At 39.2% G+C, this 15,493-nt stretch overlaps 2 protein-coding genes across 2 annotated transcripts in view; one reads left to right on the top strand and one right to left on the bottom strand.

The window, feature by feature from the left end:
* Positions 1-398: 398 nt before the first annotated feature.
* On the top strand, positions 399-3,314 carry GATAD1 (GATA zinc finger domain containing 1; the record flags this gene model as incomplete). The annotated part of the gene is made up of 3 exons (XM_010013857.1): positions 399-458; positions 1,951-2,134; positions 2,881-3,314. Coding segments are annotated over 3 exons (435 nt in total), but the record flags the coding sequence as incomplete, so codon positions are not given.
* An 11,781-nt stretch (positions 3,315-15,095) lies between these two features.
* Positions 15,096-15,493, bottom strand: part of PEX1 (peroxisomal biogenesis factor 1) — a 23,347-nt gene continuing 22,949 nt past the window's right edge. The window contains exon 23 of the mRNA XM_010013855.1: positions 15,096-15,373. Coding sequence (XP_010012157.1) covers positions 15,289-15,373 — 85 coding nt within the window. The 3' untranslated portion in view covers positions 15,096-15,288. The remainder of the gene's footprint in view (positions 15,374-15,493) is intronic.

Below are 15,493 nucleotides of genomic sequence, written 5' to 3'. Positions count from 1 at the left end.
ATCCCGAGTCCTGGGGCGGGACGCGGGTATCACCGCGGCCAGGGTCGGTTTCTTGCTCGGTAGCGGGGGCACGCCGGGCTGCGATGCACCGGTCCGCACAGCGCCCGGTCCTTCGCGATCTTTTCTTGAGGGATGGAGTTTTGTGTACTAGAAACCAGCCAGTGAATTTATTTCTCACTGCGCCGCTTGAAATCCCCAGAGTGGAAATGTTGGCTTTAATGTTTTCGATTTTAAAGTACAAATGTTTGAAATGTTTGCACGTGATTCTTTGTCTTTACTGCTTTTCTAAGAAGATAATGTATTGGTATGTGGGCTAAAAGGGAAAAAATCAGGCTGGAGTGACATGTTTGTTTTGCTTTAGTGCTCATGACTTTTCCATTTCTGCATTGTTTTTATAGCCCATCAAGGCTCCTGAGTCTGTATCCACTATAATTACAGCAGAATCAATCTTTTATAAGGTATGGTTCATGAAGTTTGTTTGCAAAAAAGATCTTGCTGTTCCTATTTCCAATTTCAGGAATTATCACAGATAATGAAAGCATTGGTGGTGCATTCACAGGAGCTGTTCTTCCTTGCCTAGCAGTTGTGGACGATTTTTGTCTGCCTTACATATGAGGTTAGCCTTGCAGGGTAGTTTACCACAGTAGTTTACATAGTTCTCACTGTCCCATTTTTTTTTCTTCCAGGAAAAAGATGTATCTGGTTTCCTTAGTGATTATTGCGGTCAGGGTTTTTAAACCTCTAACTTCTGCTTTTGTGCAGAGCTCAGGTGGAAGTGACTGTAGCTGATTATTTAGATTTGTGTGATGTTTCCTACCTTAGGCACAGAGAATACTGCCTATAGAGGGGGTGGCTTGTGCTGCCCTAACATCTAAGCCGGCCCCCCTTCCAGAGCTGAGTGCAAGCAGCCTGCAACACCCTCACAATAAGATCTCTTGACTGTTGCAGTGAAAGCAGAATTGGGCCTTCTCACATTCATGCTCGAGAGGTGTTAGTGTTTCGAAGTTCTGAAATGTGTTTTTGTTTCCCAGAAGTACAAACAAACCATTTGAAAAGCCTTTTCCTCCAAAGGAAAGATCAGGATAGCCGGTGGAAGACTGCACAGCCAGAGGAGATATATATGAGTATAGATACACACTGGGCTGTATACGCTCTGGATGCCTGATGCTTCATGTCTGGCATCCCAGATGACTCTCTGCTGTTGACTAGTTCACAAAAGAGTTAACGTTTTTTTTCTTGTGTATTTTTAGTTTTGGAGTGGGTTTTTTTAATCAGAAATTCCTAAGATTTACATCAAAAGTTTTATTTAACCCACTCTCTTTATACAAAATGTTTCTACTTTGATACTTTGCTGTGTTGTTAAGGGGATTGTTTGGGTTTTTTTTAATGTGTTTTATCTTTTTTAAAACAAACCCCTCCTGGATGATTCTTGGCAAATTCTGATTTTGATCTGCATTGAGCAGGCACTGCATTGTACTGTGTGAAGCTATTATAACATGAAATGAGTTGCCTTTGCTGCACAGCCTCACACATCACAGATCACCATAGAAGGAGGTGGATCCGTGTTTTGGGACTCCTTTGCATTCAAATGAATAAACTTCTTCATACACAGACGGCTGCTTTCCCTGCACATACACAGGGGAATGACCTCAGTTACTTGTTCTGCAAGGTGGTGTTGCGTCCTCCTGCTTCTTACAGAATGAGACTGTCTCCACTCTGCACACTCCCAGGCATGGGGTGACTGCACATAGTGTTGATGACTGCTTAGGTGAGGCAGTACTCGCATTATGCCACTGTTCTTCTGCATGTGGCTGAATCAAGGCTGTCTTTGAAGACTGGGCTAATTTGAGATAATTTAAGGTACTAGTACTTAAGAGATGAACCGTAATCGCAGAGTGAAGCTTCTAAAATCAGATTGCTTGATTTAATTATTGCTTGTATGTCTTCTAGGGTGTGTACTATCAAATTGGAGATGTTGTTTCAGTGGTTGATGAGCAGGATGGAAAAACATACTACGCTCAGATCCGTGGGTTTATTCAGGACCAATACTGTGAAAAGAGTGCTGCACTCACCTGGCTCATTCCTACACAAGCCAGCCCCAAAGATTGTTTTGACCCAGCATCCTATATCATAGGTAAGCTCTAAGCCTTCGTTTTATACAACTACTTACATGTGCCTAGACTAATGCAGAGTTGGGGTTTTTTAAATTAATTTCTTAGCTTATCAAGATTCACATTTTAGACCCTAATCCTCTAAGCTGCGCGTTTACTTCAGTAACCTTTTTCATTTATCTGATGTATATAAAATGATGAGCACTACTGCAGTGAGTGTGATGACCTGAGTATTTGTGTCCACAGGCACAATTTTAGTCTTGCAACTTTAACGATCAAATTATAACTCCATAGAGAGAATCAAAGTTATTACAGTGTAAACCTGATATACCAGTCTAAGCTCCTCCTTTTCAAATGACCTGAATTAACTGATCTCTATCTTGGCTATTTAAAATACATAACAGTGCAAGCACTGCCATAGAGAGTGTTCTGCTATTGATTATAAAATCAATAATAATTCAGAAAAGCCCTTTTGACAGGCAGGCCACGAACAGTATCTGTTTAAAATGTATTAACTAAAGCACTTCTCTCAAATAACTGAATGCTTCCAATGGGGGGGAGAAAAACCCAAAAAGATCAGACCAGCAAAATAAAGGTAGAGGTTTCTTGCCTAGTATTTGAGGCTGCTTTGCCAGAGAAGTCACTGGTTGAAAAGGCACATTCTCCAAGGGATATTGGCTGCTGTTGAGTATTTTTAAGTAAAAGTCCTGCATTTTCCAGTTTTATGCCTTTAAATTTTGTCTTTGAAGATTATTTCTTTTTTCTCTAGGACCAGAAGAAGACCTCCCAAGGAAAATGGAATATTTAGAATTTGTTTGTCATGCACCTTCAGAATATTTCAAATCTCGATCATCTCCCTTCCCCACTGTTCCCACAAGACCAGAGAAGGGCTATATATGGACTCATGTGGGACCTACTCCTGCAATCTCCATTAAAGAAACTGTTACCAATAATTTATAGTTTTTTAAAGAATACTTTGGACGAGCTACTTTGGGTGTATTCTCAGGTCTGTGAACCCCATACAAGAAGTTTAAAAGAATTATAAAATGTTCATTTTACTTTATGGATTATGGCATTTATTTATTTTAAATTATATCAGATTTTTAAAGTGGAAGTTTTATTTCCATTTGATGCGTCCATTTGTGTGCTCTGTTCTTCAGACAGGATTGCTCATTTTGGCACAAAACCAGATCTTCAGCTTTGGTGAGCACACTTCTGAAAGCTGCCTTTACTGGTTCTATTTTCTAACTTCTTTTCTAACTAACTTATTTTCTAATTTATTTTCTAACTTACTTTCTAACTACTTTTCCAGAAAAGGAGTTAAAGACATACTCTTAATTACGCACTTTATATACTTGTTTAATTTAGTTAACTGTGACTCCAGTTTTTGTTTACTACTTAAATTATTTAAGACTAGCTTCAGACAAACACTGAGCTTGGTCAGTGATGCCCTTAACAGTTGTCTGTTACACAGGACAGGAGTGATCTTTGTAGATTTCTCTCCTTCAGACTAAAATCTAGCAATCGTCCTTAAGGCAGTACTCTGTTAAGTCACCTTGTAAGAGAATTCTGTTCAGCTGGATCTAAGACATGGGCCTATGTCTATAGCTTCCTGCTAAAGTTTGCTGATCTAAGTGGGATACATTTAGTGGAAAGTTGGTTGCAGTTTTAAAGATCAGTGTTACTTGGCTTTGCCATCCTGGCATCCTTGTGGCAGAAATGTATCTATCTTCTATTTCCTGAGCAAGCCAGCAGTGACCCATGATACTGCAAGTGTGTGTGTTAGCTGGGTCTCTTAAAATTGATTTTGAATTGGGGTTTTTTTCAGTCTTTGCAATAAATGATGACAAGAAAAATAGCCTCTAGTAATTCAAATTAAAAAAAATTGCTAAGGGAAGTAAAGACTAATTTTATATATTGACAGTCTCAGTAATACCAATGGGAATATTTAAATAGCAGAACAGGCAAAATGCCACATACTAAAATAGCAACGTTAAAGTTTTCTGCAGTAAAGCTTTTACAAGCCAGTCAGCTCCAAACACTGTGAGACGGGCTTGTGTGGCCTGAATTCCCTGGGGTTGGAGGTTACAAAAGTTGCACTAGGCTTATGTTTAACTTAATGAAAAGCTTTGATTTAAGATGAAATGTACTTTGAAAACCTCAAGTATTGATAACTTCTAGTACAGTGGGACTTGTGACAGCAGGAACCAGATATATTGGTTTCAATCTGCAGCCTCGGTTCTGCACTCTTCAAATACAAGGAAGAACAATCAACCTTAAGGGAGTAGGTGCTAAACTTAAGGGACAGTGTCAATAGTCAGATTGACAGTATACTGTCAGTAGTTCAAAATGCTCAGAAATTAGCATTACATGGCTAATACAGAATTAATCTTAAGTAACTTCAGCTGCTATATCCACGAGATGCGCACCCATGTTCAGTGTGTTGTACCAATTAATCCCAAGGTGACCTTGCTCCTGACATTCTTCTCTCACTTTCTCCAGATTTGTTTTTCTGATTTATCTTTATTAAATTAACATAAGTAAAAATAACTCTTAAAAGGTATTCACAGTAACCAGAGTGACTTCTTCCACTCCATGTTTTCCCACCTTTCTCTGCAGTCTGCAAGGTTTTCACTCAGGATCACTATAAAGTCCCTGTGCTGATGGGATGATCCATGGAGCTCTACTCTTCGGTGGGCTGACTTTAAAACTCAGCAGCTTTCCTTGCCATATCCTTGTAGGAAGAGGGAAGAAAACAATGCTCATATTCACTCTTGCTTTTTTGAATTGCTACAGTTTACACCAAATGAGAAGTACTTGCTTGCCATTTGTCTTTTATTTGTCAATGATCTGTAATATCAAAGGGACAGTTTAGAGAGAGAGCAGTGTATGGTTTGTGATTTGAAGTTTGTTTCCCAGAATGACCAGCTGATGCATAGGTCTCAGCACCCTCCTGTGTCACACAGCAGCTCATGCTGCAGGCTTGCCTTAGTTTAGTTTGAAAGCTTGAGCAAGAGAAAAAAGTTCGAAGCAAGATAATGTCTTATGAAAAATAGTATGTACGTTGTATAAATATTCTCCAGTAGCAAAGAGCAGAGCTCAGGTACAGGATAGGAAACCTGGAACTTCTGTAGGAAAAAGCAAAGAACTGTGAGCATTGCCACCATGAAATGAAAGCCAGAATCAAGTAAAAATGTCATCCCTTGCTGCATTTGAATCACCAGTAGCACTAAATTTAAGAAAGGTGCATTCTGATTTGATTTCAAAGGAAAAAAAAATGAATAAAGAACTGCACCGTAAAAGGAAAACTATCAAATAATGTAGTAGGTAATGTAAACCAAATGTGAATCTTCTTCAGTTCTGTTTGTTATTTACCTAACTAAGAAAGGAGGTCTGCACTCAAATATTTGTTTTGTTTGCTGCAGGGTGATCCACACCTACTGATCCTCGCCCGACACAGTGATTACAGGTACTGCGCAGTACAGGCTAACTCATGTTGGTGGATCTAAAGAAGTGCACATGAAGTTGCTTGAAGTGTTTGACATGGTCTTTTGTGTCAGGGTTTTCTGGGGACACCAAGCACAGTGCGACTGTCTTCAGCTGCAGCTGGCCAACGCATTCTGAACCCCCAAAATTATTAAGGATGGTGATTGATTAACAAACTAACATCAGGAACATGCATAAGAATAAATCCTGAAATTGCTGCAGCTGAATTAGGCTTTTGTTCCTTTTTCAGGTTGTTAAACAAGTATTTCATTGTGTACAGACACATAGTCATGGATAAGGCTGCAAGGACTCTCAAGATAATGAAGGCATGCAACAAGAGGACCAGATGTCTTCTTTCAAATTGATGTGGGCCTTCCTTCTGTCGATGAGGCCTGAGAAATAGGTAATCAAACAGCTGCAAGAGAAAACAGCTAAAGGAGCCTCTTGGGGTTTAATACTGTTTAATTTGATATCAGAGCATCTGAAATACAAGGAGACCATAAGAGCTGGGACTGTTCAGCCTGGAATAGAGAAGACTCAGGGTGGAAAGTGCTCATTTAGCATGCATATCCAGACAGGTGTGTAAATGAGATGTATGATCTCACGAATATACAAAAATATTTTGCTGGCAACAGAGGTTTAGCAAAGTTTTACTATCACCTGATTCAGTACTTCCAGTACTCTGATTAAAATAAACAGTCCATAATAGAAACATGCACAACCATTATACCAGTGTTTCAAAATCCTCGTAATTCAACAACTGTGTAAGTATCTATTAAGACTCACTTATTCTACTGACGCTTGAAATGGAGGAAAGCCAAGTGCTGTGCTTTACAGGGGCGAATTTTGCAATATCCAGGGAGTCCATTTTCCTTAAAAATCAATTTTACGAAGTCCACTTGCAAAATTATTAATGCCAGGTCACAGCATTAATAATCACTGTTAATTAATTAATTAATGATTTAGCACACAAAGTATTATGCAAGGTTACAGGCAAAAATACTAAGGTCATACACACCTATAGTAAACATGAGCCTCCTAAATTAAGTACAGTCATAAAACGCATAGATGGCTTTAATACCAAGTATACTTTTTAGCTGGGAGACATCTTCTGGTGTGGTTGAAGGTTTGCCTGAAGAAATTTTTTTTTCTGGATTGCATAAAGCATCTGCAGTAGCGGGTGTCAGCAGCATAACTGCAACATTGCTCAAGTCTCTGAATCCCCATAGAAAGAAAGACAGAGGGAAACACTGACTGGCCATATGGAAAAAAAAATTCACCATAAGAACAATTAAACACTGAAATGGGTTCCTCAGAGAGGCTGTGTAATCTCCACCTTTAAAGAGTCTCAAAACTTGACTGAGCAAGGCCATGCACAACCTGCTTTCTGACTTACTTAGAAACTGGCCCTTCCTTGAGCGAGAAGCTGTACTAGATGACCCTTTCAATCTACATTTATTTATATGCTTCACAAACACCTACTTTGCCAGATCTCATTCAAGGTTAAGTATTTTACAGCAGAAGAGATGGATAAATTTTTCATATCCAACATGAGACACATAAAAATGAGGATGGTGGGGAATTCTCACAGGTTACAATTTGCAAGAGTAAAAACTCTTTCACATAAAATCTGGTGCCTTACATCTGATGATAGAGCAAAATTAAATTCTGAAGGCTTTAGAGGTTTAACATAACCCAGCATAAGTAAGTGCTTTGTAATGTATGCTCTGTGCCAATCTTATATCTCTCAGTTCATACAAACACTAAAAATGTACCTCACAAGCTGAGAGAGAATAATTAAGTTTGAACTTATTACTGTTTAATATTTCTTCAAACGTGTGCTACTACATGTGCCATAATAGAAGTAAAACCCACTTACACAATTAAACCTTGCCTACAGAACTGGAGAAAAGCAGTCTAAACCATCCAGGTTCATGACAACAAAAAGCTTTTCCAGGACTAATCAGGACCTTTTTATCAAGGAGCTTCTGCCATAATTCAGGTTCGTCTTCAAATGTCTGTGATTTTAAGAACTAAAAGAAGAAAATATTTTTTTACTAAAGGTTGAACAAGTCCATAAATTCATTGAAAGGATTTCCCAGCACTCAGTAGCATGTAACTGGCCTGGTTTTGGTGTAAACATGACAGTAACAACACAGACAAGAGATTTTTACACTTCCAAGTTTTATATTCCCACCCTTTTTCAAACTTCTTACCTACTTCCCTGAAGTCTGCCAACACATAGAGTATTCCTGAACTTTTATGCACAGCTACTCCGATATCGGCAAGCCCATCCACAAGAATTTTCTGTGCTTCAAGTTGCTTTTTGTTGGTGGGAAAAAACACATTATCCAACCAATCTGTCAAAGCAAGGAAAACAGATCTGTTTTATTTCCACCTGCAACAGAACAGTAAAACAATTCAATGGAAACATTTTTAGTGTGGCTAACCTCTGTTCCTAAGGAATTGACTGAGAACATGCTGAGCAGGCTCAGGACAGCTATGGAACACAGCCAGCTGATTCACAGCTTTATTTGCTGAGAAGAATCCTTAGTGTACATTAACATAAGCTATATGCAGCAAATATATTCTTATTGTACACAATCAAACAGTACAATGACTACAGCAGGAACTTTCAAAACTTCAAACATACCAACATGAGGAGTTGCCTTATTGCCTCATGCTTGGGATAAACCTGAAAAGACATTATTATTTGTTGTTTCCACATTTTTAGTTTTTAGAGAACTTGACCCACTGCGAATTCTCACTCCACCTAAGCCTCCTGCAAAGGACATTATTTGCAAAGATCAGTTCCCAGGGAACTCCAGGAAATAAAGCTCAGTGACGAGGAAGCCCTGGTGTTTGCTTTCCCTGCTATGTGCAGTTTGTTTGAACATCAATGGTTTCTGTAAGCAAGAACTTCGCAAGAAATGAACTTTCAGTTATTGCCTTTGATTTCAGCTACGGGAATAAATTACCTGAAAACAAAATAAGATGCACCTACTAAGCACAAAAAAGTGTTCCACAAGTACTCCTTGCACAACAGCATATTTAATGCATTTGACATCTGACGTGTGTTAAGCAGAAGATGTTGAGGCAAGGCATTACTCTTCATAGGAACAGTAGCTGCTGTGGGATGGCAGTTTCTCAGTTGCTGTTGTAGTCTAGTTCCTCCAGCTATTTATGATACTACTTGTATCCAAAGCAGATACTTATAGTATTATTTATGAGAACAGTTTCAGCCCTGGAAGGCTAACAAACACATGCAGATCCCTAAAGAGCTAATCTGGTCTGTGATCCAGCACCTTGTCCATCCAGCCCACGTCCTTCCAGACACTGCAACACAGCAGGGATGCTCGCTGCCTCCCTCTGCTAGGATCAAAGTGAGAAGTGTCTGAATGCTTGGGCTCACATGGGCTGGCAAAGGCACAGATAGATGACACAGACATACAGATGGTGTCTAAGTACAAGGACCATGCTGTTCAAGCAATTAGCTAACTAGGACAGCTTCAACCTATCTATAAAAAAATGTCATGCACACATTTGTGTGTATATAAAATACCCACTTTTTTTATAAGTGTCCTTCCTTGTAACTGCATGCTTTATCTATTAAACCTCATTTCCTATCCTGGAAGAGGATACAGGAAGTCTACCTCAATATCTGTTTTGAAACATCACCATACCTTTGGTAAAATGTTTTACTCTTCAGCCTGTGCCTCCTCTGCTGGATGTGTTCAAGGAAGAGCACGAACAGTTAAGTGTAAGTGCATTTATAATTTTCCATTAAGTGAGTAGATTATGAATATCAAGACAATAAGAACAGGAAACGTTTTAGCCTGAAATACTGGTGTATACTGTTTTGTGGACACTCACACCACCAAACATTTCCATGGGGAAAAATGCAGTTCCAAAGACAGAGGAGAATGTGAAAAAAAACTTGTATATGACAAGCCACAATATCCTTATTTATGCAGTCACAATCAGAATAAAATCACTGAACATTAAGTATTTTGTACTAATGAAGTTTCCTAAACTCTAGAAAAATTGTAATTTCTTCTCTCTTCTCAGGGTCAGGACAATCGCTTCTTTACAACACTGAATTCCATTAAAATCTACAAAGAAACTTGGGTCTTGAAACACAAATTAAGATCTGTTCTTCATTAAAGAGAGTCAGGGAGTTTCTCTGCATTTTGTTACAGTGCCCAGATTCTAAAATCAATTCAGCTCCTGTTGCCAGAGTTGGACCCATCTCAGGCAGAAGACTGAAAACCTGCAGAGATGAAACTGTACCAGTGCTCCAGTGATGAGAACATACACTGCTTACAAAGCAACTAGGAAAACATGAAAATCGAAAATCAGTGCTATTGATATCTGCTTTTTAGCTAACACAGCTTCTTATTTTTCAGCTGTAAACTGGAAAGGGTATATTTCTTTGTCAGTCACCTATAGAAGAAAAAAATCAGCAAGAATAAAAAGATATAAAATATATTAAAAAATAAAAAAGAGAGTGAAGAAACACTCCCACCTAGTGAAAATACAATTGCTACTGGCTTTTATAAACTAAAAAAGTTAAACAGAAGACACTTCTCATGGCACTAGTTCAAGGAGGGAAAACAGCAGTCCGACAATACTATTATCTCAGAATTGGAAACTAAGATAAGTCTTTTCTATGTAATTCAATTACTTTGGTTTTAAATGCTGCCCTTATCCAAGACTATACCATCAGTGACCTACAGAGAACTCGTGTACCTGTCTTTTCTTCTGACTGTATGATTTGGTCTTACAAAAGATGCTACCCACCTTAGACTTGCCTCACAGATCACTGAGCTTTCAAAGGGGGAACCAGTGTTGCACAACTCATGTGGTAGATACATCTTCCTAAGGAGAGAAATTTGCAAACCAAATTTACTCATAGGAGGAGTGACAGACTTAGGGATGACAAAGTGTAGTTCGGCATGTTGGTGCAGAACAGTGTCTGCACAGAGGGAGCATCATCCTCCACATCTGATGACACCAACCTCATTTTCATGCTGCAGACTGAGAAAACAACAGGCTGTCTCATCTGAAAGCGCTAGACTGGTCCTGTCTCTTCTCTTGGACCCAGTTTGCATTTTCGAGGCTTTTTGTACTGTTCCCTGTGGAATGTCTTTTAATGTATTTGAATAGCTAAGGCTTTATCTCACTGAGCAAGGGCACATAAACAGGTTGTATTTTGCCATATAGCCATGTTTTCAAATTTATGCCACCATACTATGGAGCTGGAATAAAGATAACCATCTAAAGACATTAAAAAAATGGAATTAACGTGTCTAATAAGCAATTATTTTGTTATACTATAAGTGACTAAACTGACAATCTAAGAATTTGACATCTGATTTATTCTTGAAGCCTTCACCGTGGCCTAAACAAGTATTTAAACAAAACTGTCAATTTAGCATATGTCAGTCAACCCAAGATTCTTCCTCAGCATTTGCAATAGCAGATTTGACAGTCATATGTATTTTCAGTAAAAGGGAATGGACCTGATTGACTACTTCATTTATTCGTTTGTTTACTTAAATAATGGTGTCAAATAATGATCTTGATCTCAGTGTTTTTGCTAACACTCTGTAACTACCAAATTTTCATCAGGATTTGCTGCAAACCTCAACTACTTCTGTCTGGTTGCCAAGGTGCTGTCTCTCAGCCAGGGTGCCTACAGCACTGTGGAACTTGTTTCCCTCCTCATTTTTGTGCTGTCAAGTAGCTCCAGGTTGGTGTCCTCCCGGAAAGACTGCAAAAGCCCTGTGTGCCAGGGTTTTGGAGGGGATGGAGTGTGCATCCTACATTAACAAAGGGGTAAAAAGGAGCCTGTCAGCACTCAAGAGGGAGAGTTCCCATTAAAACTGTGCAAATACAATGAAATCTGAACATATTGAAACAGACATGGGTACAAATAGCCTTCAGTAAACATTATCATTTAAACCTAAACAAAGCTCATTGGTTACACAGCGCTCCTACCACCGATATGCTGAAGTCATTGCACTGTGTTACTCTACGCCACTCTGTCCTCCCCCCAAGGGCTCCTGGTACCAGTAACAGGGTGCTGGGAGGGGGTGGCACAGCCTCCTGCACTGAAGGCCATCTAAGTCATCCTGCTACCTTCCTTCACTGGCAGGTCATTGTGGATTTCCCCATTCTCTGCTGTACTGCATGCTTAGTCTGCTTTCCTCATTCCAAACCAGAGAGGAAACCATTTTCCCTTGCTGAGCTCTCTTTTCTCTCCTACTGCCTACTTCTGCTGTGAGCAGATTGTTTCCCGGGACTCCAGTCCTGCTTTGCATTCCCACCTCTGCTTCCTCCTTACCACCAGAGTAGCAAAACCAGAACAACCACCGTTCAGAACAGTTATCTGAAAGAGGTAGGGCAAACTTTCATTTAGCAGTGAAATATTTAGCAGAAATATCAGCACTTGTTTAAATTCATAAATATCAGCATTAGTTTAAGTTCTAATAGAGTGAAAAAGCCACACCACTACACCTGTAACACTAGTCCTTGGGTGTTAGACTTTGCCCACTTCTTTGAATGGAAAATTAACACTATTAAAACTTCTGCAAATCTTGCATATGTCCCTCCTGTAGTATCTTGCTGACATTTGTGTTCAGATTTATTCACCTTTATCAGTCAATCTCTTCTCTGAAGTTAAAACACAGAATTCAAGTCAAACATGCCAGCATGTGTTTCTCAGGGGGGAAAAAAAAGGCACAGAATACACACAGAAGAACAAAGCTTACAAAAAAAGAACAAACACATAATTCATTCTCTTATGAAAGCCTTGAAGGTTTTGATTAAATAACATAATTTCCTCAGATACCCAGTTGTGCTACATTTTATGAGACACAAGCTCACAGAAGCCATCTGTTACCTTGAATAACAGTGGCTGTGACTCAACTATTGTTGCTGTACACCAGAAAAATGAGAAAATAAAGCATCTCTGAGCCCGAGTGGGATTTGGTTTTGGAGAAAGGACAAGAATTTGGGTCAATTTTATACCAAGAGAGGCTTTCAGCCTAAGTGAAGGCAATGGTGGAGTTGCTATTGATCTTCAGGAAGCCAGTATTTCATATCTCTACTCTCCACAGCCCCCAGAGTTTCAGCTTACCGCTCACCAAGACTAGAATGAATCATACCAGGAGGGATTCACCACATCCATATGATTCATCACACCAGTATGTTCTCTCCTCTTACCAACAAGCCCCCAGATGTCTGACCTTTGGCATTCCAGGTCTTTGTGGCACCTTGAGGGCAGAGAGAAAACCAGAACAAAAATCCAGGAAAGTAACTCCTACACAGGAAGCCAAGAGCTTGGAAACATGCAGGTAACAGTGACAGACCTGTCCTTTGGGCTTTGCAAAGGAGTGAAACCACACTCCATTTCACAGCACCACGACTGGCACCGGCAACAAGCAGTGCCATAAATTGGAAAATGAAGTTCTCACCATCTAGTGCCTCACATGTCAGAACACTGGAAGAGATGAAGGTCCAGATAATTCATGTCAGGTCTTGTGAGCTAGTGACACAAAAGAAGGGTACTGTAGAAACACAGTGTTCTTGGAGTTTCTGTGCTTCTGTAGCAGAGTAAAACTTGATTATTTTAAAAACCCCACAACATTATTCAGTAACATTAAGTAAGTGGAGAACATAAAAATTCATGAGTTAAAATTATACTTGTATTTTGCATTTCTATTTCTTAGTTTTAAGATACTAGAAAACAACATTAAAGCATCATCAAAATGAAGGAAAATAATCAAAGAGATTTTTATTGGATTAGTCTGTCATATATTAAAGAGTCCTGAACAGCACATTGAAGAAAAGCATCCCAGATGTACCTAAGAGATTATGCAGCCACTTCTGAGATATATCAATGCTCAAATGCTTGCAATATTTATGATATCAGCTTTTAAATTCACATGTCAACTACGATTAGCTTCTGAACCAACAGAAAAAAGTGACAGCAGCCCTACCTGTTACAGAAGAAAACTGTATTACCAGCAGTGGCTTTCTTGGTCTCAAATCCAGTGCCCTCCCTTGTTCCCCCTGAAAACTAGCTCAGTCCTATATTCAGTGTGGCATTGGTTCTGGTTTATTCCTATGAAAAAGAATTCTCACCAAATGCAAGCACTGCCAGCTTGTCAGCCAACCAATCCATACATCCAGTTTACGGCCAACCCTCTGTCACAAGCATTGCAAATGCACTAGCAGTTGCACTAGGGCAAATTCATTAGCTGGTGGTCATAGGAAAGAGAAGGCAGAAGTAACTGGCAAGCTGCAGGATCTGGCCTGGCAACTGGGTCTTCATTTTGGTAACACACAATGCAGAACATGGCACTTCCCAGCAGATCAACTAGAATTAACAACTCTGGGGAAAACACTGCCTTCAGAGAAGGCGCAGTTTCCCCACAGCTGTGCTTCAGAGATTGGCTCTCACTATGGCACATCACAGTGTAATGTTTAGGTTGCAGGCAGCAGTGAACAATATGATCATATGGTCAATATGATGTGTTCTCCTATTTACTGACACTGGATGATACATTTCAATTCCATTGTGGTGAGGCCATACAATCAAACACTGAGGAGCAGCTCGAAGAAGGCTGCTACTACTAACGTACAGTAAGAAGTGATCAGAGGAAGCTTGGACATCCAATCTGATAACTGAAAGGGTAATAATGCCTGATGGCCCAAAGCAATGCAGGTGTGAAAAGGTACATAATAGCTATGAAAGACCACCAAAAAACCCACCCAAACACCACCAAACCCCAATGTTTTCTGATTACATCAGGGAGGTAACTAGTAGGCAGGGAAGATCAGTGAAAAACCAACCAAGCAAAATGCCCACTATGGGCAACATGTTGTGAAAGGGTGCTACTGACTCACAGGAAACATCCCTAGTTTTCTTCCTTTCCTGCCTGCTCCTTCTTTCCTCTTCTGTTAAGAGCTCCTTCTCTTTATATCAGCTGAGGAAGACAACTTCTAACAATCTTCATGTAAGGCAGTAGCTGTGAATAATTTCAGGATGTAACATTAGAAAGCTTCCAAACATCAGAGATATTTTTGAACAGTCTCCAAGAAGAAAAGATAGGGATAAGAAGATACAGTTGTGAAATGCAACTTGATATTGCTCTCCTTAACAAACTCTGGCAGAAAACCAGATACAATCACCTTGTTTTGTCTGGGGTTTTTTTGGCTATAGTTATTCTGGAAGTATTTGTCTAGCTGCCTACCAATCAACATATGAAGTACCACCCTTCTCAAAGCCCTCCAAAGGCCATTAGAGAATGGCTTTATAGAATTTTTAAAACACATTTCCACCATTACCTATTATAGTTTATTTGAACTGAATCCATTTCTTGTGAGAAAATAAGCAGGGATAGGAAATCACTGTTAGGTTTTGGCAACCATATTGATAAACCCCCAAATTTTAAGTTTTATGTGATAAACAAATGGTCAGAACGTAATCAGTGTTCTCTCAAAAATTTAATATCAACCTGAAGACAATCAAAATAAAATGTGACATAACTATACAGCATATAAGTTTAAAAGAAACTTATCTTCAAGTGCTGCATTAATAAATCCATATGAATATAAATAATCTGATTTAATTAACATTTGTAATTTCCAGTTACATTTTAGCATTTACAGCAGATACAAGTTACTATGCTAGAGTCATCTTCTGTCCTGGTCTGAAAGTTGAGCCAACTTGTCCTCTCCTCTTCTTGGGATTATGAAAATTATCATACCTGGAAACAGAAAAAGATACTAGGAAATTCTTATGAAATGCCTTTGTTTGCAGATGCCTCTTCAGAGGCACATGAATGCAACACAGAACTACAGATGTTTAAGTATATTTTTATGCATAT

The sequence above is a fragment of the Nestor notabilis genome, unplaced genomic scaffold (genome assembly GCF_000696875.1).
Source record: "Nestor notabilis isolate BGI_N333 unplaced genomic scaffold, ASM69687v1 scaffold14204, whole genome shotgun sequence".
In the NCBI taxonomy this organism is placed as follows: Eukaryota; Metazoa; Chordata; class Aves; order Psittaciformes; family Psittacidae; genus Nestor; species Nestor notabilis.
The sequence above is the reverse complement of the archived record's forward strand: the minus strand, read 5'-3'. Positions and strand labels throughout refer to the sequence as shown.